Source organism: Euwallacea similis, chromosome 10 (assembly GCF_039881205.1).
Source record: "Euwallacea similis isolate ESF13 chromosome 10, ESF131.1, whole genome shotgun sequence".
In the NCBI taxonomy this organism is placed as follows: domain Eukaryota; kingdom Metazoa; phylum Arthropoda; class Insecta; order Coleoptera; family Curculionidae; genus Euwallacea; species Euwallacea similis.
The window spans coordinates 802,880-829,473 of record NC_089618.1 but is presented as its reverse complement, the minus strand read 5'-3'; the positions used below and the strand labels follow the sequence as shown (position 1 = coordinate 829,473).

Here is a 26,594-nt window from a genome sequence, read left to right as displayed (position 1 = left end):
GTATCTATTGAAGACATTGAATATGGGTACTATTGTATCGTTGCAGAGGGAGGGTTTGATATAGTGAATCGTCATTTTCAGTCCCAAAAGGCCCAGAAACGTGGACCAGGAAGGATGGTGCACTTTCCCGATGGACGATTTTGCATTGGTAAGGGTAAGAGGGTGGTGATTAAAAGTTTCATCCAGGGCACCAGACTTGCTAAGGCCGATTCTGTATAAGAGGATTGTTAAATAATTATATTTCTTAAGAGTACGTTGCAACTATAGAATATTTGTGCAGGGCTGTTCATTTCAAACTTACTGAGACCTGGTCCAAAAGCTAAATATCCACACAATCTTTTGATTCAGCGGGACTCGTGTATGAAAAAATCCAATTTATAATCGCTCGTTGTTAATAGCAGAGGGAAAAAACATTTTCATGATAAAATTCGATTGTTTACACTTGGCTATATATAGTTTGGTATTGTCTATGATGAGAAATTCTAAGCAGATAAGTACCTAGAGATAATGAAGATATGATGTATTGTGCTATCTACGAACCATTTAATTGATTATTTGTGTACTTTTAGATGTTGTCGATCTTAGCCAGTGAAGATACAGTATCGGACAAAATTAGAGCAACTCTGTAAAATTGGTCTTAATTAAAAATATGTTTTCTGAAAATCAGATTTTTAATTATAAATGTAATATGAAAGGTATTTTAGAACTGATACATATAAATCAAAAGTTAATAACAATCCTTAAGGAAAAAATCAAAATAAACATACATTCTTTAAATTAAACCACGACAAAATTAAAGCAACTGAATAATTATTTACAATAATACGCTTTTAAATTATCACAAAACGGCTTTAAATTAATATTTAGTCCAGTACCCTTTATTCTGAATGACTTCTTCACATCTTCTGGGCATAGAAGAAATAAGATTGGTTATTATATGTGGATCAATAGACTTCCAAGCTTTTTCAATTTCTTGAAATAATAAATCTTAATTCGATATATTTTTTTCTCGAATTTTGTTGTCTACAATCTCCCACAGGTTCTCAATAGGATTAAGGTCTGGTGACTGGGCTGGCCACTTCATTGTTTCTATTTTATTTTGCGCAAACCAAGCCTTAATGATTTTAGCCGTGTGTTTCGGATCGCTGTCGTGTTGGAAAATAAATTTTAATGGTAGTTCCCATTCGGCATAAGGCAACATAATATTTTTCAAAATGTTTTGGTAGACGAATCTATCCATTTTGCCCGTAATTTTATAAATTGGACCAGTCCCAATAGCGGAGAAGCAACCCCAAACCATAACGTTCCCCCCTCCATGTTTAATTGTAGTGTTTACGTATTTTGGGTTGAGCCTCTGTCCATCTGGACGACGTACCCATTGAGCTCCATCACTTCCATATAAGCAAAACTTCGATTCATCTGAAAACAGAACTCTTTTCCATTGTTGCGGTGTCCAATCTTTATGATATGTTGCAAATAACATCCTATCATCTCTATTTTTTTTTGAAAGTTTGGGTTTTTTGGCTGGTCTTCTTCCTTTTAAACCCCCTTCCACTAACCGACGTTGTACTTTCCGAAATGACAGGTTTTCCTCCCCTACTTCTGATATTAGCTGGCGAGGGGACATTTTAGGATTATTTTTACTTAGTCTTATAAGGCGGCGATCTAATTTTTTTGAAGTTTTTCTTTTCCGACCACCACGTTTCAAGTTTGTTATCGTTCCTCGCTGGTTATATTGTTTGATGGTTTTTGAAACCACATCTTTTCTGATGCCAAACACTTCAGATATTACTTTTTGTGATTTACCACTTTGATAGGCTGTAATAATTTTTTGTTTAAGGTCAACGGAATAATGAACACCTCGAGGCATATTTGCAACTATTACTCCGAAGATAAATCGAACAATAATGAAAAATGAACAAAATCTAAAACGAGTTGCTCTTATTTTGTCGCAAACAAATTTAGTGCATTCCATTTATTGTTACTTTTTTGTATTAAAAATTCATTTAAACATTTGTATTCCATGTAAAAAAGGGTAAACCACTTTAGATTTAACAATAATAATAAAAGAATTTATTTTGGCGAAAATAATCTAAAAATAGATTAGAATTTTAAAAGTTGCTCTAATTTTGTCCGATACTGTATGTTAAGTGAGGCTTAGTGTCGACACTAACAATTTCAAAGGTTCTAAAAAGATGCAGAAGTACCTATACACAATAATTTTGTTCCTTGTACTACATACCCATTTGTATATTTAATAGTAGATTAGTAGCTCAATTGTACTTATTTCATAATCTGGAATACCAAATAGAGGAAAATTGATTGAAAGGAAATTAATATTTTTACAGAGTTTCCTATATTAGCGCCCATCCATTGCGCCAAAACAAGCTAACTATTTGAAACAACCCCTGTTATTCAGTACCCATAAAAACCGTACTTATAAGAGATGCCCATTGCATTAAACCATTAACAGTACAAGATATTCGGGTGTTCTACGTGTGTTTTGTAATCATTGCATTTGGATCTGATAACACATCTTGATGATGCAAATTGAAATGATTACATACCTAAAAATGTTTTCCAATTCCTATCTTGATTGTATTCTTAAACTTAAATAAGGTGTGCTTAGATATTTTAATTAAATTTTGAATGTCAGCCAAGGTCGTTTTCATCCAATTATACGATAGATATTACGGAATGTATACGGAAGCTTTTACTCTCATAATATTGACTCAGGGGTATGGTAGGTAGATCCTGACAAAATGAAAAAAATACGGGTCAATTTTTATGTAATAAGTAATAGATATTTTTTCTTGTCTGGAATCACTTTCGGTGTTATTGTTATAGTTAGTTACAGCTAAACCGTATTACCATTGTTATAAGCACCAAGGGGTGCCGCGGAAAAAATTTCGGATTAGCACTAATCAAGGGAGACATTGAATAAAAAACATATAATTTTACACTCTTGCATAACGCCGATTTAAATTTACAGGTAGTAAAGGCACTAATTTCTAATATGTATGCAAATACGCCCATAAGCGTGTACCTACTCTGCGTCCCAGATAAAATTTTACAAATTTTCAAACAGGCCCATTGCGAAAAGTGGCCATGGGACACACGACTATTGAAATTAAACAATTACATTATCCAGTATTTGGTTTAACTTATTTGGTCTATCGCTTTCTATTTGTGTGTGTAATTTTCGTAACGTATAGCACTGTGATTATAAACATCACAAGGTTCACACTGTTGTGTGCATTTTAAATGAATTAAGAGTTCAATGTCGATGTTGTCACTTTCCTTTGGAAGGTTTAGATAAGTCTACAGCCGTGCGTGTCTTGGCCCCATGATGATGCATCCGAACACAAGAGCGATTAGATCTAAATATTTCGTTTCGAAAGGAAACGCTTGCTTAATGCTAGGTCATTCTACGTTATTGATCATCAGCATCATTCGGGAGAAAGAAAAGCCAAGGTGATCTAGAATAAAATATTAATTTAAAAAATGTCACTGGAAAGGTTAAGGTCCTCTAGATCAGAAGTTTGTGAGTTGCCCTTGATGGGTGGAATTTTTGATTCAGAGGGGTGGAGGGATTATATATCGTCATGTTTTTAAAACGTGTTGTTTAAACACGGAGTGTTCGGGCACGAAATATATACAGGATGTTCGTTTGAAACCTTACCACCTCTAGCTTTTTCTGATTGTAAAGCATTTAAGAAAAATCCTGAAACGTATCAATATTTTCAAGTAGGGCGAAAAATAGCATTAAACTCTCTGGAGGCGAAGGCCTAAGTCCCAGTTGATTGTAGTAGAGACTCCGGAAATCGCGATATTAGTTTTCATTGATTCAGACTAAGACTAGCAAAAAATGGAATAAGCACTCGCCTAGTAAGTAATTACCCGCATGGTAACTTGACATTAATAATGGACGAATTTCGAATCATACTTGAGTAAATATTCATGAAATGCAGTTATTTATTTTCCTAATTGCTAGTAAAGTGATATCGGCAAAAATCCCTTATAGATATTATCGCTATTTTGTAAATGACCAAAACGTTCTGATGTGTGACAGAAAATTATCTTAAGTAATACTTGAAAATATACTAGTCGCACGAATTGCCATTTCATTTGTGCATGATTCTGTCATTGGAGTGTGGGTTCCATACTACTTTCCGGTTATTTGCAATTATTGCCATTATTAGAATTTCAATTAATATTAAGTTACATTATACAGGGGGATTTTTAACTCAGGGAATAGATTTTTTTCGACCAGGAAATAAAGCTGAAAAAACCCTTTGACGCTTATCTCATTTTTCTATTTTATTTAGATTAAATTAGCAACGTGAATTAAAGCTGTTTTATTTTATAGAAGTAAATCTAAATATGATCAGATAGGTATTGAAGTTCAATAAAATTTTATAAACAGGTAAAAAAGGGGAGGTGGTTGATTTTCCTCCATCCATGGGTCAATTGTCGAAGAATCGGTATGACTTTGAGTGTGTTTACACTGAGGGCCGTTCCCGAATCAGCTTTAAAGAAAAATATTCAGGAATAACACAATAAGTGCAACGAAAATGAATGGATATTTATAAATTAATTTATATATATTATTATTGAAATTACATTAATAATAATTTTTGACGATTTAAAATTAAATTGAAAAAGAGTATGCGTTTTTCCCACTTAATTTTCTATCGTGCAAACTTCTCAAAAATTGTCGATCATTGTCGTTGCACGAATGATATTTAAGAAGGGAATTTCATGATTGACATTCTCGAACAACACGGTTGCAAGTTGAAATTTTTCAGCTTGTTGCAACATTGCTAGGACGACCACAGAAATTATGTCGATAGTTGCACTAGTGCAAATTACCACTGTAATTGGCCAGCGATTACAGGATAAAAATAATATCAGGATAAAAATAATAAATCAATATTGCATTGTTAAAATATCAAATTTGACAGATGAATGAAATTCGCCTAAGTGATTAGCATTGAAAATTTCCGTTAAATTTTAACGCAATATGCATGAATGCAAGGTGGGAAAAAAAAAGCACCCATACACCACGTGCACGAAGAATTTTTTCTTGCATTCATGCACGCAGTTCATGAATTTCTTGCGTTTATGCACGTAGTGCTACTTTTTGATCCAGATTATATGAATGCGTTTTGTTCCAATATTTATTCATAATTATCTACGCATGAGTTATATTCAGATGAGAAGTTTATGAACCAAATGCTACATACGACACATTTGCAAAATTTTGGCGTTCACAGACATTTTTTCGATACAAACTTTTGTTGATTTTGATATAACGATATGAAAACGCCTCGAAAAAGATTGATATATGTATATCTCGTGAATAGAGGATTCTATTCTAAAATCTCATTTTTATCGTCACCTCTTTACTCCCTTTTTATCGAACATATGTTTGCTTCATATGTCTTTTTTGGTTCGTTTCTCATTTTCATGTTGCCTTTAAAATTTACCCTTCCTCAGCAAACGACCATAGCATTTTATCGCACAATTATTCCTTTTACTTATTTTCTCACCTTTTTTACTTTTCTTCTGTTTGCCTTTCTTTCAGTATTTATGCATCCTTAGGTAGGAAAATTTTCACGAGTTGAATGCAATGCTTGAATCACAGCTAGTCAAAAGTTATTCAGCCTTTACAGTTGGGCATCGTGCATTGAATCTTATTTTAACAAAAGAACTTACTTTGCTATACCTCATTTATAATTTTTGTATGGTTTTTGGGTTACTAATATAATTTCAAAAAACCTCAGCAATTTTTCGCTTCATTTCCAAACTTCTTTATTCACGTGATGATCATCTTATCCAATACTTCAATGAAGAAATTTCATTGAGATCTTGGCAAAACACCGGTAAAATGCGTAGCTTTTATTTCGGACCTGACCGCTAAATCCGCATCGAAAACTGCATAATAACAAATTGGCAAACTTATGACCACCAAGCCTTAAATGCCATCATCGGTAGAAAATTAGTGGTAAAATGTAACACGGAGTTAATGAAACAAGACTTTTACTTCTTCCAAGAGTTCCTGAAATACTATAGTGCATAAGCTACATAAAATTACCATAAAAATGGCAAACCTTAAAAGGCGAACAACAAGATTTGTCAATTTATACGGCGGCGTTACGACAGAACCGCTCGAGGCAGGACCGATCGATCGGTGGTACCCGGCTGAACCAAACTTTCTCCGCTGATGGGCTTCTTCTTCACGTGGTTCTAGTACCACCACAACAGACAGTATTGGTCGATGGTGGCGGTCGCTTCTGGCTACAGCATCTCGCGGCTCATTGTTCGTAGTTTCCGCCTTTGCTTTTGTTTCCCATAGGCGACAAATCCGGGTTCCTGGTTTTAATTTGGTGTTTTTTTTTTTTGGAAATTTAGTCTCCGAATTTGGTGACTGGTGCATGCCGGTGTCGCTATGGCACTTTTAGGGTAAGACTTTCTGTACTGCTAGAATTTGTGTTCAGTGTCCTAAAAGAGTCTTGTTTCTTATACTATTTTTGTTCGCCAAGAACCGAAATTGTATTAACCTAATATACAAATTTGCCCCTGCCTTGCAAATCTCCTCTAAAAGCAATCCACGTTCAATACATAATAATTAATCAATGACTTCATCGGAGATATGTGGGCATGTGTTCAAAAATAATGATCTTGATTAACAAGTTAGCGACAGTATATAGGATTGAATTAGAAAGTGGACTTTTATTTATCTATGAAAGGTCTATAACTCTTCTTTACGCAATAGAAATTGGACACTCGAATCGACACAGCATTTTTTTTGCAAGATCTATAACGAGATATTTTCATTTTGAATCTGAAGAAGTTGATCCTTGATTCTTCGCGTTGAGAATTTTTAGGTATTCAATTAGTACCTCTGTTGTCTTGTAGCACGTGCTGCGCTTTAGCCAATGATTGAATAGACAGGGAGTTTCGTTATAGTAATTATTTTACAATTAAAATAATCGTAGGTAATATTAATTAGCTATACCATGAGGTATAAAAATAAGAATAAATGCTAATCACCCATACGTGTAATGCAACGATTACCATAATAACAATTTTCTATTGGTGTCAGGTCAAGTGAATGGTGCGTACTTGTCACTCCCAAAGAATATCATCATTAATCAAATTAAAGTATTTTCAAATACAATTTTGGTAGGTCACAGCAATATCTAACAATATCGTCTTTACGAAATAAATAACAATAAGCCCTCGTTCGCAGGATTCAAAATGCTTGTGGATTTTGTTTAGTCCTGTCTTCAATACCTCTTGTACATGCAGCGATTGTTAATAAAAATGCAAAATTTTTGAGTATTAACATACAATACAATTTGTTAAGAGCGGTAAAGATATGTGGGTAAGTAAGCAAGAACGTACATGTGAGTTCATTTACAACCGGATTTTCCTAACGGAAAAGAGTTTACATGTAATTATTGCATCATCGACGAATAAGTGAGATTTATGGTGCGATTAAAGATTAAAACACGCAAAAGTGGTTTGTGAGGAATTTTATATGCCCTTTAAAAAACATCTACACACTTTGCATTCACCCGATTCTTCCACATGTGCAAAAGCAATGCCGCAAATTTTTATCACCGCCCCCGTCCCCTGAAAAAACCGCTCACAAGGAAATTCCGCCGCCCTAGGCCGTCCTCTCAAAGGCCGGTACTGTACAAAAATCAATTTTGTCCAAATTTGATTTATATTAAGCTTATCTCGCATAAAAGTAAGAACGCTGTTGAATGGATCCTTCTTTGGCACTCGGACTCCTTCAGATGGCATAAATCTAGTTTTGCTAGGGGTGTGTTCTCTTTTACCTCTAAAAAACTGTGCTGGAAGCAGTTTGCTGTTCTGATGGAACTCATCCGATGTCTGAAGAATTGCTGGTTATAGTATTTAAGACTCCTTTAAAAGTGCTGTTAACTTGGCTCTGTTATATTTTGGACTTCTTGTAAGACCCTGTCACTATGTGGTACGGTATGTAGTATGGTAGGTGTTAACCAGTCCAAAGCTACTTATCTAACGCTTCACCAGTTTTTTCAAATTTTATACTTGTTATATTTGAATTGTAACTGGATCTGTAGTCTGAAGTGTAAGTTTCATCGTAGACCTTTTTTTTTACTGGTGATTTTGAAACTTCTTCTCTAGCCACCTCACCAGCGTTTTCAAGCTTTATGACTGACCGAAACTGTAGGGTGAGTTACGGGAAGTTCTTGTTTAGTCCTTTTTCTTGGTGATTTTGGATGCTGATTTCGATGTTTCATCCTTTCTTCCTTTACTTTCTGTCTTTGTTTCTTCAATTCTTTTTTTTTCCTCCTCCCATATTTTCTTAGTATTGAATAAATCAGAATTAATCTGCAATCCAAAGCTGCCTGAAATTAGTCATAAAAGCCTATTGATGGTCTGTCATATCGGAGGTATCTATTACATCAACTGCGGCAAATTGCGAAATCGAACAAATTAATATTTCTCTACTCTGTCTCTTTCATTTAGCGTTTTTGAAGTCCTTGTTGATTGATGATACCCCGCAGGCTTGAGACAACACATCTACGAGTAGGTTCCTTGGTTCTTACACAGTTTGTCCTGTAGCGAAGAATTCGGAAAGATGATGGTATCTTGCGTAAATGTCTCCAAGGACTTTTAAAACAATTGATAATTATTTGCTAATTAGTCGGATAGTTATTTAAATACGCTTAAGGAACCCTTTTGTTGTTATACGCAGGTACGTTGACTTCAATTTATTCATGGAATTAAAGAGGAGCTGTGGTGTAGCGAATTGCCAATATTTTAGTCTCTCACTACCCTTAAAATAATACCATTGTTACGTGCACGGCTTGAGATTTAAAACATTTTACGTCAAATTTTTATTAAAAAATATAAATAAATTCGTTCAATTCAGCCATTTAGAGATTAGACCATGTGTAGATTTATGTATAAATTCTTCTGATTGAATTTCAGTTTAATACCGTAGGTAATCGCACGTGTGGTGATTTTCTTTTGCAGTTATAAAAAGTTTAAATGTCTCGGTCCGCACGCATTTACGTGTTACATAATCGAAGAACATAATTCATAGACTTTGAGTTCATAAAAGGAATACTAGCTGCGTACATGTACATACAGTATAAATACTAATAAAGCGGTTAGCCTCAACTGCTGACACATTTTCATTTTTATTTTCCATACGAATGTTTGTGAGCCAAATGCGGGTGATCTGCGAAATTGCCTATTAATATGAACATGAATCATATGATGTCATTTTAGGAATGTAGTTATGCTTCTTTACAATGCGCCTATCGAAGTAGCTATTATTTTTATTTTTTTTTTTGTAAATTTTTTTAAATCTATTGAAAATCAATGCAAAAAAGCGATACTTAAAAAAATGCTACCTACCGACACTTAACCCATTTTGTAAGTTTACAAGGTTGACCAAAATGGTCGTGGCTTGCATAAACGCACATAATTTCGGTCTCACCTTTAAAGTGATTTAATTGTTATTATGGGGTTTGGTAATTTAAGCGATTTACCAAACCATTACTGCAATTGTTTAAGCCAGCATAATAGGTAAATAGGTCTGTTTTCATATTCACTGCGTGCCACTGGCGAGTTGCTTTTTTAGTTGCAAAATGTATGTTTCTGGTATAAGGACATAATTTCAATCATAATTTATTAAAGACACTGTGATATGAGGTGGAACAAGAGCTACCAAATTGGCCCTCCGTGAAGACCCTAGGGAACAACGTTTTGGCTCTTTTTGTAACAACGAAAGCTCATTATTTTGGCACTTTCGGTAATAACATAACCAAACTGAAATCCACTAGAGATCTTGAGTTTTGGATATCTGGGAGGTACCACGATACACCACACAGGGATCTTGAGACCAACAAACGGAAATGTAGTCGGAATCTGAACTTTCAGAAAAATGTTGGGTGGCAAAGACGTGATGAGACGAATTATATTAATCGGTTGATAGGCTGAATAGCAAAATATTTATGATGTGCAAGGAAAACTCCCGGAGTTCTTGTGCTCAGTACTAAAAGCAGACCCATAGACATTGTGCTTCCACGAAGATAAGGTTGATATATGTAGTAGTTAGTGCAAGGCAGCATACAGGGTGTTTAGAAATATCGTTGAAATATTTTGGGAAGTAATTCTAAAGATCAAAATAAAAAAAAAAGTTGTTATAAATATACCCCACAAATTGCTTCTTAAACAGGCTAGAACCCCTTAAAGGGGGAACTCTGAAGATGGTATATTTGCAATATTTTCGAAACGGTTTGCGCTAAAATTATGAAATTCATTATAATGTAATAAGTTGGAATGGCAAGCCTTTTTAGCATTAATAAGTGCACATTTTTAGCGAGGAGCGTCATATACAAGGGGGTCTCCTAGGTAAATGTTGCTCTAACTTTTTTGCTTGTGAAATTTTTAAATTTTTGAAATCAAATTACTTAACTGCAAATACTTTTAATTAAAAAAGGTCTTCTTCTAATAGAAATACTTTTTTATTTGCCAGCAATAACAAGACTAATATTATTAAGAATTTATCACTCATTCATAGCAAATATTAAAAAGGGCTTCCGCCCATTTCAATGCATCCTCTAATTCTTTTCTTCATACATTTCGACGCCCATGTAATCATGCCTCGATTGATGAAAACTCATTTTTCGGAAGAACTCTCTATTCTAACGACAAAAAAGTTAGGGCAACAATTTCGTAGGAAATCCCTTGTTTGTGACGTCTTTGAATAAAATCTGTAATTATTAACACAAAAAAAATCCGATTCCAACTTATTAAATTATACCGAATATCATAAGTTTAGTGCAAACTGTATCGAAAATATTCAGAAAAAAACCTCTTCAGAGTTCCCCCTTTAAGAGGTTCTAGCCCTTTTAAGAAGCAATTTTTGGGGGTATTTTTATAAGAACTTTTTTTATTTTAATTTCTAGAATCACCTCCCAAAAAATGTCAAAGTTATTTCGGAACACCCTGTAATACACGAAAAGTGCAAAATATGCATGATCTTAAGAGAAATTTCGGGAGACCTTTGTGTCAATCACCAAACCAGATCCATGGACGTCCGACTCCTATCAGGATTGAATAAACAGAAAAACGGACTGTTGCAATATAAGAGGAAGACAAAATGGGATTTTTGGAGAGACATTTTTGCGATTTCTGGTTGTAGTAATATTCTAACTTCCTTCGTTCACCTGTAGTTGGGTCATTCATAATAAAAATGAGCACAATGTACCAAATTGTTTCTCGTTTCAAGGTTCTATTGCTATTCGGTAGACGGTTTGGCGATAGATAAGCTTTGCTTCACTGCGACATAATTGGTCAGAATAAAGACTCAAGAATTTCTTTACGATTTAAATTTTCGCTGTTCTTGAAGAAACGGACTTTCAGAGTCTTCTTTATTCATGAAAATCCACCCAAGCGTTTTCGAAATTCGAGGTCTGTTCTATGAAGTAGAAGAAATTGAAATTTTGAATGTAATGTCGATTTTCTGCAGTTTTGTGATGTGCAAATAGATAGTTATACGTGGAAAAAGATTTCATAAGTTTCGCGTGTTCGTAAATGTTCGTGTACCACTATGATACGATAATGCTAATGTATTTTGTGTTTACTGAGTACATATGTATATCCCCTCGCTTTTTCGACTGTGTCCAACTTGTCTGACCTATCACATATGTCATATGAATGGACACTCAAACATTAATTGAAAATTCCACCATTCCTTCCATTGTTCAATTATCCAGTGTACCACTTTCCAATGCAATAAAGTGCGTACTTTTATTGCATTGGATTGTCTTAACTGTACAAGTTCAAGACATTCATTACGACATACTCGTACATAATTCTTGCTTTACATTACAAAAAGCCCCACAATATGCAAATCAGTGCGATAACGAGCTAGATTAGGAGATCCACTTCATATACAAGCAAGTTACCAAACGCATGGGCAATCATTTATGTTAGGAAAGCGTGGACTACAATGGATTGCGTAATGGAAGCTACTACAATGTCTTATGTGGGTGCCGTCATGATTGCAACGTAAAAAACCGCAGATCAAGGATGCACCTCCGTGTTGGTGCATTCCTTTGGAGAATTCCAAATTGACTAATTAAAAAAAAAATGGGGTGGTAATCACTATCTCGAAATAAAAATAACGAGTTCCGAGCCCGGCATTGCCCGTAAATTAAACAAGATTTTTATTAAACTTTCTCTCAACTCACTTTCATTCGGCAGCCTAAGGCCTTTTTACTCATTGCGGATATATTGTCACGTGGTCATTATGTTTGTTGTCGAACTTGAGCGCTTTATAAATATCCGACATGGAGCCTGAAAGTGAAAATATGTATATTAAACCCACTGACCTACAGAGGACAATGGAATCAATAAATGCCGACGAAATTGATTTCTTAAGATTTCTTAAGTATCTAATAAATCAGCTATAGTAACATCTTCTTTATGCAAATGCCAACAAATATTGAGTGGTAATCTAATGTATGCAACCTGTTTGTTCCCCAATCGTTAACATGAATATCTCATTTGAACGACATTGCCGCATTTACTTTCACCAATTTGATCCAGATTCGTCACATGCTTTATTTGATTACTCCATTATTACTTAATTATTATTTAATGTCTAGAAAAAGTTGCTGTTTGGAATTTCGTCGTCGTCTAATTTCTGACCGCAACTAATTTGAAGATAATGCACGTAGATTAGATATTGAAATCAGACGCAGGCTCTCCTTTCGTCGGTAAATGTGCTGAGGCTATTTATTTTTTCAGATCTTCCATAGTATGGCTCATCTGGCTCATACCAGTGCTAGTCTATGCGGAATCCTCCCCGAAAATACCGGCTATCAACATATCCGTTTATACAAAGAATATTCCTGATGATATAAGACACTTAGTGAGCAGAGCTTTGAAGTTGGAAATCAGCTCTTATGAATCAGAAGCGGGGCTGTTGCCGGAGGATTGTAGCTTTGAGTACGAGGAACCATGCCCCCCTAGCAAATACAGGATGCCTACAGGAGAATGTAACAACGTGAGGCATCCGCGATGGGGCAACAGAGGGGCTCCTTTCTTGAGGCTATTGCCTCCAAGTTATGCAGATGGTAAGTTGGGGAGGTTTTTATGTATATCTGGGTGGGATATCGTTTTATGACTTTTATGTAATGTTCTAGCATTGATATTGGGCATTTATTCCTATCTTGCTTCATTATAAATATAATAAGTCCGCGACCGTTTGGTCGCACTGAATATACAGGGTGTCCCAACTGTGCATAAGCGATCAATGACTTTGTTAGTCTTACAATTAGAGCAATCAGATATCAGAGCTATAAAAGGTGCCATAGATATTTTCAAATTGTAAAAGAATGTACTTAGAGTATATCGAAAATTTATAATCTTTGTATTTTAAAGATTATTAAATCTAAATTCTGTTAAGTCACTTGATAAAGGATTATGTACTTTCCACTGGCCAATTTACCATAAAGGGGATTCCTATGGGGTTTCCTTAAGATTGAAACGACGATACGGTCTGTGAACAATTCTTCATTGTTAAATAATACACTCAAAGGTTCAATAAACTAGGAACGGAATTGATGACAAAGATTATCAGACTGATCGGAGTTTAAAAATGTTTACGTTCTTTCTCGTGAGAATCGCTCCGTTTGATGACAAAATGGCGAGGGAGCTGAGATATTTTAATACATTATTTTGGAAAATGGAACAGAATCTCATTTATCTTCTCATTTGTAAAGCGGCACAGGCCAACTTAGTATAGTACCCCCACAAGCTGTTGCCAAGTTATATATACATATATATTTTAATTGTGAAGAGTTTCAAAGTCATTGCCACATATAATGATATAAGGTTGTGAAGTGCATTATTATGACCTGAACGTTAAATTTAAATCTCGAAATGCGCAACACTGAGAGAACTAAGACGCCAGAGTCATAATTATTTCATAACCGCGGTGTATACGATATACACGATTTTTTCCGCTAGTAAATTACGAGAAAATTACCTAAATTAAGTACACATTAAATTTAAAACACAAAAGGCAACGCATGTTGAATGATAACATCAACGGTGACGTTTTCTTCAACATTCATTGCCATGGCAACCATAAATAAAGTAACAATGGTGATGACAATGTCGTGGACGATTAACTCGCTAGGTAAATAATGAGCCATATACATGTCATTGTTAACCTATTATTCAATTGCTTTAGAAAAAAGGCGAGAAAACGTACTTTACAGTGATTCAACTCACGTACTAATAGTGTGTGTTGTAATAGCGTTTTAAAGTTAATAGTGGTAAAAATTATTTACGTGACTTTGATGTGGTTCTTATCGATTGAAAATAACTATGAATCTTTATAAACTTGTTAACACCACTAGCTAAGTTGGCATCCGAAATAATCAGTAATAGGTACCGAATTTCAATTATCTGATTGAAAATCTGAGAACTGAAAGTTGAAATCTAACTGCTAATCTAAATTAATTTAAATTCATCGAACTGAAACGTGATTTGAAATCATAGACAAGAAAACGACAACTTGAAAGCTCGGATTGAAATGAATTAAATTTTCTAAAAATTGATATTCTGAACAAACCTAAATTCATTTTAAAATAATTAATGAATTAAAATTATAAATGAAGTTGGAAGCAAGGCAGTTTAGGATTAGATACATTTCAGCTTCTGTGGGATTAAAAAAACAATTTGAACCAAATTTTTTCGAAAAAAATCATAGAAATTACGAAAAAAGTTGAAAAAACTCTACGATTAAATGTTAAGTAAAACATTATGTATTTTGAAGATCATTCTTATTCTCACTGTCAGTTAGGTAGTTGGTCGCCTCGGCCAATGTATTCTGCACTCGTACCAATTAAATATCTAAAATAAAGATATCACTTTCGCCGCAAAAGATCGTATAATTTCGTTTCCTTAGTTGTTTATATAAATGTAATAAGCAATATAGAATTAAGGTTGGGGCACACGTGACTGTACTTGGTTCGGTGAATGCCAAGTTCTATACCCACTGCTTCTTAATTCGCTCTTAATTGCCACTTAGTCTTGCAGAGAAAGTGATTCTTCTTAAGCCAAGTATTTGTGGTGGTCTTACGACAGTTCTCGATGGCGTCATCGTTGATGATCAGCAAATACCTCTGGTTAAGAAAAGGGGATTTTATTTATATTTTTATGATGACAAGGCTCATTGTTCCTTTGCATGCCTTAAGTAAACGAATTGTTTAATCCTCGAATCGTGTTTATGCGAGATTTCCTCATAATCTTACCACACTTTTCCTTGAAATTCAGTTATTACATTGTTTCTACCAATTTTCTTATTTGGTTATCGAATTAGTTGCGTTGGATATGAAGGAAATGCTAGCCCCTGATTAACGATAGGTCAAACCTGCGGTGATGAGCTTAATATATCCTGTTAAAAAATGCAGTTTTTTTTTTAAAGAATCATGAGTGATGAGTTATTAAGGTAATCTCTCGAAAATCTGACGAATAGTTGAATTACAGGGAAACAGGATGTTAAAACGACGTCGATTAGCAATCTAAACAGACAATTTCCTTGAAATTTTGAGATGCAGCCAATACGTGTATTATTTAACATTTTATTAATTATTGTTATTGACGAAAATAGGCGATTTGCAGAATTACTGTTTTCAGACATATTATTCAAATTACTATTCGGAATTTTCGCTTAGTAGTGGTGAGACAAATTGGTTTTAACCTTTGGTTTGAGTCACCTTAGCTCAGCAATTAAGTATATTTTCCGGGTTATTAACAGTACTTCTGCAAGCTCTTTCAGATTGATGTTTGATGTGTACAGAATGGTCGTTTGAAAACGAAACACGCGCAGTTTTGAACAGCTAAAAGAATTTATGAAAAAACGCTTCGACACGTAAAATTTGTTTTTGAGGGGAAAACATTTTAGACTAATTCGGACTCACTTCTTTGCAACCCCTTAAAAGGGAGGGTGTTTATCCCCAAAATCTTAAATGGAAATGGGGGTCGAGTAACACCTCATTTTGAAGGTAATTTAATGTACTTTATAATCCCTGAATTTCAAGTCTCTGCTGTCAACACAACCAAAATGGCGGTTTCCCAAAGATGTCCAAATTGAGCTATTTACGTTGAGTACAATCCATTTTCAATAAATTTACGTTTGAAAATGTTTGACGGCGGTTTTAACAAAATCTTTTTTATTGTATAGATGTCTGAAGTGGGCATTTCCAACATTTACTCAGTAGATTTGTAGTAACTTTACTTTTATTTACAAAATATAAAACGTAATCTTTATTTAAGCATTAAAATCCAATTAAAGTTAAATAAAAATGTCGTAAATTATTAAGTACAGTTTTATTGCACATGCGTAAAGACCACTGTTTTTTACTGCATTATTTAAGTTCGACCGGAATATTTTTTTGTTACCGTAGTAAATTGAAACAGATAAAATAACTCAATGTAAATGACTCAATTTACACATCTTTGGAAAATCGCTATCTTGGTTGTGTTGACAGCAGAGGCTTGAAACTCGGGGGTTATAAAGTACATTAAATTACTTTCAAAATGAGGTGTCACTCGACCCCCATTTCTGATTAAGATTTTGGGGACAAACACCTTCCCACTTAAGGGATTGCAGATAGGGAAGTCCAAATTAGCCTAAAATGCTTCTCCCTCAAAAACAAGTTTTACGTGTCTGAACGTTTTTTCATAAATTCTTTTAGCTGTTCAGGACTGCGCATGTTTCGCTTTCTAACAGCCACCTTGTATATTAATATTAACGATAGGTTTTCTAATACACATGCAGATTTTTGAGTTTTGATTAATTTACAACCTCGTAAGATTTGGGAGCTTCTCATAATTTCTCTGTTAGATTAATTTCCATGCCTAGCTGTTCAGGTTTAAAAGCTTTCGAGATCTTTTAATCCTCCGAGTTTCGCCGAGTTTGATTAATCGAGATTTGTGACCTGTAGAGTTCAACTACGAAAACGAAATTTACATGCGTGGAATTTTTTATACCAAACTGCTCCTGCTTCATCACATCGGCTTCGCATAGATATCACGAGAAAGCCTAAACTCATCCACAAATTTCTCTTTCATATAGTCTCTGCGATATTTTGCAGCCCAGATGTTGACACAATTGAGTAAAAAACATGCCACTGTGATTTTGAGGATGTTGCACATTAAAGGTCCATAAAAATGCTTTTTTAAGAGTCCAGGACTTCAATCGTTCCAGTAAACCGACTGTTGGGATATCAAAATTTCGCGATTTGTTTGAACATTTCCAACAGAGAATCTGCTTTTGACCAGTTTCCAAGTCGTAAACGTTGATATCTCGAGAACACATGGAGCAATTGCAAAATTTTTTTTGCTCATTCGTACTACCTCAATTCCTGCCAATTCTTGCAACACAACACTGATTTTTGATTCTGCAGGAAGATCACAGCCCAGACAATCATTTACCTCAAAACCGCTACCAAGCCCATCAGAGATATCCTCGATCCTTCAGACCATTCCTGCAAGAAATCATGAATCCGTAACAGCCCTTTTTGGAGCATGGGGCGAATTACTCCTCCACGACTTGGCCAGTACTGGAGGACTGAAAACGCAAAGTTGCTGCGAGGTGCAAGAAAAGGCTCACGGAGAGTGTTATGGAGAACTAAGTGATGGCACATGCATGGAGTACATGAGAAGTTTGCCCGCAATGGATACGGATAGCTGCAAATTCCGTAAGTTTATTTGTATCTAATTTGTCTCGTAAGGTGAGAATGAATGTTGGCTCGAGGCAATTGAGAGGAATTGAATTCTCGATCATAAAATCGAGAAGGTAGAAAGTCTTAATATTATTCCTCCCATTAGTGCAATTGCTGACATTTCCTTATTGGCTTCTTAAGTAATAAGAGAAGCGAGTAACATTGAACTTTTGTGATGCAGTGCGATAATTGGTGGTCATTAGTGTCTACTAAAACGTGATTACTTCTTCTCGTGGTTCATTCACCAACCGTTTTGAGATGAACGATTTGTATAGGTTGCATTATTCAGTACGACAGAAGATATGAAAACTGATATTTTCAAATAAAAGCTTGTGCAGGTATATTAACTGCTGTAAGTATTGTAGGGATTTTTAAATGTGTTTTTGCAGTCTAATGCCTTGTCGATGAATTTTCTTAACCTAGAGCGAAAGCGAAACGGTATCCTTATTTTAACCAAATTTATAACTATGGGAATGGTTAATTTAGACTGACAGTAATTGCTATCGGTGGTAGATGGGCTTTTAGCGGTCTAGTTAATGTATTTGTGCATTAAGTAGGTTTCTAAAAATTAGTCGAGATATGTCTTTTTATGAGTTGCAACATGCACGATTCTTGTACTTCCAGCTGGAGGAAATTATTCCTGGTCCTCGTTAAAAAAAATGTCTTTTATTGGTAGATCGATAGAATTTTTACAGCCTGAGCGTTCAAGATACGAATAATTCTTTCGATTTTATGGCAATTAATAAAAGTGATTTATGTATTGTGGCGTGACGCGTGTAGCAATCAAAAAGCAGGCCACTTTTAGCTGTTAGAATATTTATGTCTTGAGCACTCTAGTTCGTACAATTATTTCATTATCACTCTAACGCCGATATTATTGAAAGGTTGGGTAGATAAAGGCCGAATGGATTATTTTATTATCCCAAACTACATAACGTGTCTTAATTATCTTTACCTAATTTGAATGAGGATATCCTTCAACTGCTAACAATTAGGCACTTGTTCAGCAGCTAAATAGTGTAATTTGGGATTCAGGAAGCTTTTTTCTATTGGTTTTTATAGCCAAAATTTGCATTTTTGCTTTACTAAAAATGCCACTTTGCTTGTATTATTTTGCCATCAAAAATAGTTCATTTGCCCACAAATTACCCACAACTTCTCATTCTTTAAGGCAGAAATATCATCATTCAATGGCATGAAAAGCGCCAGATTTTATTTGGCTTTAACCTTCAAAAGATTCTTCACGATTCCCTCAAATTCCAAGCTAAAGATCATTCATTCTGTCATTTAGACATTAATTTTGTCACGTAGTTAGAAACTGGAGAAAGGTTTTTCAAGGCCTCCTTTACCTCTTCCTGAGTATTTCTTCACGTAACCATCTATTTCTACTTCATGATGTTCTGGCGGATTTAGTAACGCTCTGTATTGTTTGCCAGAATACCGGAACCAAATCAACTTAGCCTCGTCCTTCCTCGAAGGCTCAGCAATATACGGAAACACCTATATAGGGGTGGAGAAGCTCAGAACTTACGACGCCGGTCTGGTTAACACCACGGCCTGCAGTTCTTGCAGATCTAACGCCTTGTACTCAGCAATTTTAAAAGAACACAATAGGGTTGCCATAGCTTTAGCTCAACTTAATCGCCACTGGATTGATGATGTACTATTTTACGAAAGCAAGAGGATTGTCAGTGCGGAAATTCAACATATCACTTATAACGAGTTTTTGCCGACTCTCCTTGGACAGGTGGGTAGCTAGATTCACTTAGTCAAGTAAAAAGCTAACAGTATTTATGGCATTTTCTTATAGGAAGCCATTACTAATTCGGAGTTGCAGCTTCAGAGTCATGGACGTTACGCGAAATACTCTAGCTCCAGAAAAGCAGGAGTTTATAATGAAGTGGCCATAGGGGCCTTCCCAGCATTGTTGTCCATGCTTCCAAGTCAGCTGGTAAGATATCAAGTACGTCATTTTATTAATTTTAATTTTAATTCGTTTCTTACATTCTAGCTCAACAAGACCGCGGAAACCTTCGCCGATATGGTGGACATCCTCATCTCTCTACCAGCCCAAGCTCCTTCAGTCCACATGATGGTACCTTTACGGAAAGACTGGGACACCGCTTCTTTGTTCATCCACATGGGCAGGGACCACGGTATCCCTAGGTACACCAGCTTAATCCAATACTGTGGGAATACTACTTACCCTACTCAACCTACGTTCGAAGACTTGAAAGCTTTCATTCGGCCAGAATACGTGAAAACGTTGAAGTATGTCTATTCGAATTCCGAGGATGTGGATTTGTTAGTCGGAGCTTTACTGGAAACGCCTATTCCTGGATCTGTAGTTGGACCAACATTGAACTGCTTGCTGAAGGAGCAGTTTGTGTTGCTCAAGGAGTCTGACAGATTTTGGTACGAGAATGATTTACCTCCGAGTTCGTTGAGTAGTGACCAGATCAAAGAGATCAAAAAAGTTACTTTGGCAGGTAAGAATTTGCTTAAAGGGGCCGTTGTAGTGAAAAACACAAGTGTGTTGTATATTAATTGAGGAATTCTCCGTAATAAAACTTGTCGAACACGTTAAAGGTGAAAGTAATAGCTTTTCATATTGTCCTTACACATATCACTGACAATTTCGTTTTTTTAGAAATTAGATGTGAAACTTTGTGTTCTTTAGAAATGAGAATTCACTTTGACAATAAATGAAATTTCAGTGAAATGTTATATCAAACACACACAATTTTCTTTTGATTTTAGGCCTACTCTGTGCGAATACCGATGACGTGGACCGCATTCAGCCTAAAGCCTTCGTGCAAGAAGACCCATTTTTGAACGCGAGAATCTCTTGTGATCAACATCCCTTGCCAAATTTGGCCGAATGGGTGGAAATGGACCACTTGACGGATTTGAGCGACGATTTGCTTATGGAAGCAATAGTCAAGGCTGAGCAAGAGTTGCTAGCCAGGAGAAAAATGGAGTATAAAGTGTATACTGAAAGTAAGACCTTTACCATAGTTCTACTTTTTAGACTGTGCCTGAAAAAGTTTCTTCAATGAATTTTCTGATCGGTTACTTCTACTTTTATTTTTTGAACTTCTTATTTCTCCTTCCAGTTGGTGGAGTGGACCCCAAATCACCTGCAGGTATCGCCGCCTCTTTCAGCAAAGCCAACAAAGATGCCTTAAAGTTAGCAAACACCTCGTTGCTCTTCGAATTGACTTCTAATGAAATTGTAAACTCTTTATTGTAAGTGTAGTTACAATTACATTACATGTTATGAGACGTGGAGATTGTAGACATCGAAGGCGTCGTCGACAAGTCTTCGACAGTCAAGCTTTCGCTTCAGCATTCAGGGATGACATTAGCGAAGGCCTTCAAAATGTGGATTTATCTTCTTTGGTACCTCCTGCAGTTTTTGATTCTGAACTAGAGTGTGAAGAGAATGGCCCATGTGATGCGTCTTATCCTTATAGAAGTTACTCCGGATACTGTAATAATCTGAAAAATCCCAAACACGGGCAGGGCCTGACTACTTTCAACAGGCTTTTGCCTAGTGCCTATGATGATGGTGAGGAAATCTCTGATATATTTCGGGTTTTAGCAGCTTAATTGTTGATAATTTTATGTACAGGCTTATCTAAGCCCAGACAGATTGGAGTTACCGGGGTGCCCCTTCCGAATCCTCGCCTAATTTCTAGAAACATCCACCCGGATATTAGTAACCTGCACAAGAGATATACTCTTATGGTGATGCAATTCGCCCAGTTTTTGGACCATGACCTAACGTTTACGCCTATTCATAAAGGTTTCGATGAGTCTATTCCTAGTTGCAGACCTTGCGATAGCACTAGGTAACTAGCACTAATGTTTCTAGTTTAATTTGTGTAATATATTATGATACTAATTGCAGGACAGTGCATCCCGAATGTGATCCTATTCCCATTCCATCTGGTGATCATCATTATCCGGAATATAATGTGACTACAGGACAAGAGATTTGCTTCCCATTCATGAGATCTTTGCCCGGTCAGCAACGGCTCGGACCTAGGGAACAGCTCAATCAGAATTCGGCCTATTTAGATGGATCTGTGGTAAGTGATATTTTGTTCTGAAACAGAGGCAACAACTCGTTAAATGGGTAAAAAAGGAAGTACGTGTCTAAAGGTGTTAGACTTACCTCCTAATGACTAGGTTTACAGCGTGTTAATTTAGAAACAAATCTATCTTGATATGTCGATCCTTGCAGAAAATATGTAAATATGCAAAAACACGTCGATTTCATTTTCAAGCAGGACATTCTTTAAGTTGTTTTCTTTTTAATTAAATTGCCTACACTCTATAGCGAGGGTGAAAACAACCGCTAAAATTTTAAATGGGAAGAAGGATTGAGTTACACCCCATTTGAAAGGTCTTTCAATTACCTTTCCAAATGTGCTTTTTTCCATTGAAAGGTTTTCAAAAAATCATGTCCCAACTGTAAACAAGCTTAGGTACCGACTGTATTGTAGAAAAATGGCTTGTTAACGTTTTAAGTGTTCAAAATGCTCTCCATTATTTTCTAAACGGTAATAAAGTCTGTTTTCAAACTCCATTCTAACATTCACAGAATCTTTTACTAGAATTTCCCTACATGTGGCTGTAATTCTTCTTTTCAATCCTTCCAAATCTTGAGACTGGCTCTTATAAACAACAGATAACTCATGCCCTCTTCTCATTTAAGATTTTAGTGGTTTTTTCCACCCCCGCGAAAAGGTGCATGCAACTTAATAGAAAAGCGAATTAAAGTGTGTCTCCTTTGAAAATAAAATCAACGTATTTTTGCATATTTACATGTTTTCTATAAAGACCGAAATATCAAAGATGGTTTGTTTTCAAATTGACACACTCTATGTATAACAAGCTAATACCTTTAAGGTATTCTACTTTGTTAAAGGTTATTTTCGTTTCTTGGAATAATCTCTCTATTCTTTAACCAGATATACGGCTCATCTCATTGCACGTTGCGTACACTTAAAGGTTCTAATGGTAAAATGAATGTGACCGTTCATCCAAATCGAGGGAAAGACCTTCTACCTAGAACTGACAAACATACAGAATGCCGGTCCGATTCTGGTTTATGTTTTATTGCTGGTAAAATTTAAATCTTCGGTCCAAGCATATTTTTATTACATGGTTGACAGGTGATGGAAGAGCCTCAGAACAGCCAGGTCTGCTTATGATCCACACCATGTATATGAGGGAGCATAACCGAGTTATGGAGGGTCTGCAACAAGTAAACCCTCACTGGGATCACGATAAAATCTTCGAGGAAGCGAGGAAGATTTTAATTGGCGGTTTTCAACATATCACCTACAACGAGTTTTTGCCAAGGCTGCTAGGCTGGAACGCTATCAATTTATATGGATTGAAGTTGTTACCTCAAGGCTACTACAAGGATTACAATCCGAATTGCAACCCGTCGATTTTCACGGAATTTGCCGCTGCTGCCTTTAGGATCGGGCATTCTTTGTTGAGGCCTCATATCCCTAGAGTAGATGAGAACTATCAGATTGTTGATCCTCCACTTTTGTTGAGGGATTTCTTCTTCAATACTGATTATATGATGAATGTAAGAACGTAAACAATAATAGGGCGATTTAGTTTTAATTGTGGCGATTTAATTTAATTTCAGGATGGGTTAATGGATCAGATGGCCAGAGGTTTAGTGTCGACTCCAATGGAGACGTTGGATCAGTTCATTACTGGAGAGGTAACTAATCATCTTTTTGAGGACAAGAGAATTCCATTTTCGGGGGTGGATTTGATTGCGTTGAATATTAAGAGAGCTCGCGATCATGGTAAGTTTTACGGAAAATTATATACTCAATTGCATCCTCGAGAACAAACATTGGTGAAATTCTCACTTCTTCAGGTATTCCATCATATAACAACTACAGAGCCCTTTGCAATTTAAAACGTGCAGCCAGTTTCGAAGACCTGGCTAGAGAAATACCCATGGAGATCATTCAGAGATTAAAAACTATTTATCCCACAGTAGACGACATTGATTTATTCCCAGGAGGCATGTCCGAAAGACCCTTACAAGGAGGTATTGTAGGTCCCACTTTCGGCTGCATCATCGCCATTCAGTTCAGACAATTGAGGAAGTGTGACAGATTCTGGTACGTACTTTTCTCTCTGAGAATTGATGGTTTTTACTAAAAAAATTGGAGAGTCTGTTACCACTCATATATACACATTTTTTTGCCAAACAGGTATGAGAACGAGGACTTAAGAGTGCGTTTCACCGAATCACAACTAGCGGAAATTCGTAAGATTACCCTGGCTAAAGTCCTTTGCGACAACACAGATGCTTACAGCGATATTCAGCGATCAGCTTTCGACTTACCATCTAACTTTTTAAATCCCAGGGTACCCTGTAACTCAATGCCCACCATAGATTTCAATGCGTGGAGAGAGAGCGGTCAAGGACAGGGTGGATGTATCATTGGAGGTAGACATGTACAAGCTGGAGAAAGTGCCTTTCCTAGTCCTTGTACCAGTTGCGTTTGTTCTTCTGAGGGGGTAAGTAAAGATGTTTTATTTAGTAGAGAACTTAACCATTTTTATTGCATTAAAATGTTAGTTTATTTGAGAAAATAAGGTGTTCTAAATAGCGGTTTTTATATCGCCTTATAAACGAGAGAGGCGGATTCCAGTGATCATACTAATTAAGTCATGCGTTGTGTGCAGTCAGCTGCTATAGTAGCATGCTTAATTCTGAACGTACTTCCAGCATTTCGATGAATCGCAGCACATGTAAACCGTCAAATGCATTAAAAATTCCAAACTCAAACTATTTTTCCTAGAAAATAAATAATCTGTTAATCTATCTAGAATAATATCTAGAAATAATCTACTCTAATAATTATATAAATTATAAAATCTACATATATAAAAAACATTCAGAAACTAATAATAATAATAAAATTTTCTTAGGGCAATTGCGCTTCCCTCAAAGTAACAGACTGCAGTCAACTGCTCAGAGAGTGGTCAAAAGAAGCGATTTCCAGAGATGAAGTCTGTGCAGCCCAGTGCGGATTTCTGCTGAAACAGAGCGGCTCGCAGCAGGTACCTTTCGGTTTGGTTCCACCGCCCTTAAGAAACAGCAGAGGGAAGAACCTGAACAGGTCACCAAGGTTTCCTGCAGGCAGCTCATTCGATTTCTCTGGGTTTAAGTTCCCGGATCTATCTCCGTTTGTTTCCAAGTGATTTGCTGGAAGGTGCTGCTAACCGATGCAAAAATCTGTTGTAGATGAAGATCTGAGTGATTGAGTGCCAGTTGTCAGTCTTTTAAGATGTCTTTATGGGAGAAATCGCAGTGTTTAGTGTATTTTGAATTCCCAAAAAAAATGTTTAATGGTTAAGAAAAATTTCGGAAATATCTTTTGTACTACTGACTCACTTTGATCTTCAATTATTACATCCCTGGTGTAATTGTTATCCATTATTGTTGACTAGTGTTATAAGATTTTGCAAGTAAGTTGGTACAATGTGTCATATTTTGCACTCCAGGAAAATACACTGATGTTCCTATCCAGACGATTGACTACATGTCATTGAAAGCGAAAATTAATTTCTATGTAACGAAAGTTATGTTTAACAATAGTATTTAAAAAGACTGTCACAATAATATTTTTCTATTACGTTATACCTAATACTAACGATTTGTCTTTAAGGAAAACCTCGGAATGGTCATCAATTCCGCATAAAAAGTGCCTTTCTGTCCACTGCCTAAAGAATTTTAATTGACGAAAACCGTTATCAAGGCAATTTGTTGTTTTTCTCCTTACCATGTATTATTTTTAAGTAAAAGTTATTTTGTAAGTAGTACAGTGTACGTTGTAAAAATGTGTAAATTGTTATTGTTATTGTATCGATACAAACATATACGGGGTATTCATAAAATAGGAATTAAATTATTTTAAATAAAAGTGGTGTTTTTGTGTTGATTTTAAGTGACCCTTCACGAGGTGATTGCGATATCTGATAGCTTGTTACTTCTTATCACTGTTACTCGAAGATTGTCATAACACTATCTGATGGTGGATCGAGGAAAGCAGTAATGCGATTTTAACTCCAAAAAATACTAATCCAATGAGATTTTCACAATTTTTCCCGGCCTTCTTGACTTCGAGCAACAATCACCTATTAAACTCATTTTATTTGAGACACCCTGTATAGTACTATAGAGGTATCATCAGTTCAAATCCCAAAACAAAAATTGCGTAAGTGGGAGAAGGACCACATAAGTTTTAGTATGTCTCCGACAATGACCGTTGCAAAGGTAGCGATTAAAGTGGACGGAGTTAGTCCAGTAGGCGTATCCACTTCGATATTTAGATTAGTATTAATTTCGCTACTTTCGCGGTGATGAAATTTTTAAAAAATATTAAAGCAAAAAGCACTAATGTAAATAAATGGACTTTGTGCGTTAAAATTGAAATTTCTTACATGCCGGTCAACTTATTCAGTTTCCGATATCATTCTATTTCATCTCGAGACTACAGCCGGTGTTGTCGGCTCAGTTTTGGACCCATAAAAGATTATAAGATTTAAACTCGAATGTTAAAATAATTTGAAGCAAATTTAGTAGCGTAGACTACACCTTAGCTAAAACCACTTAAAGGACAATTTAGCTACGTTTATAATTATTAGAAGAGGTGGGATTCAAGTAGCCTAATCGAGGAACACCGAGGTGGGCCCTGAACCGCATATAGATATAATAGCCTAGAA

The 26,594-nt window shown here is 35.8% G+C and overlaps 1 protein-coding gene across 1 annotated transcript; it reads left to right on the top strand.

Annotated features, from left to right (window-relative positions):
* The first annotated feature begins 6,250 nt into the window (after positions 1-6,250).
* Positions 6,251-25,792, top strand: LOC136411641 (uncharacterized). The gene is made up of 17 exons (XM_066394286.1): positions 6,251-6,465; positions 12,826-13,154; positions 17,499-17,792; positions 19,253-19,563; positions 19,627-19,767; positions 19,828-20,305; positions 20,577-20,816; positions 20,933-21,065; positions 21,116-21,387; positions 21,451-21,670; positions 21,730-21,910; positions 22,796-22,949; positions 23,000-23,427; positions 23,491-23,656; positions 23,731-23,980; positions 24,074-24,383; positions 24,798-25,792. The coding sequence occupies exons 1-17, from the start codon at positions 6,452-6,454 to the stop codon at positions 25,068-25,070; spliced, it is 4,194 nt and encodes a 1,397-aa protein (XP_066250383.1). The 5' UTR covers positions 6,251-6,451; the 3' UTR covers positions 25,071-25,792.
* The last annotated feature ends 802 nt before the right edge of the window (positions 25,793-26,594 follow it).

What these genes read in the sequence shown, in the direction of transcription:
- LOC136411641 (XM_066394286.1), top strand. An exon ending in GCCTCCAAGTTATGCAGATG is followed by an intron (nt 13,155 to 17,498) that starts GTAAGTTGGGGA and finishes TTGATTCTGCAG; the next exon opens with GAAGATCACAGCCCAGACAA. An exon ending in GCGTTTGTTCTTCTGAGGGG is followed by an intron (nt 24,384 to 24,797) that starts GTAAGTAAAGAT and finishes AAATTTTCTTAG; the next exon opens with GGCAATTGCGCTTCCCTCAA.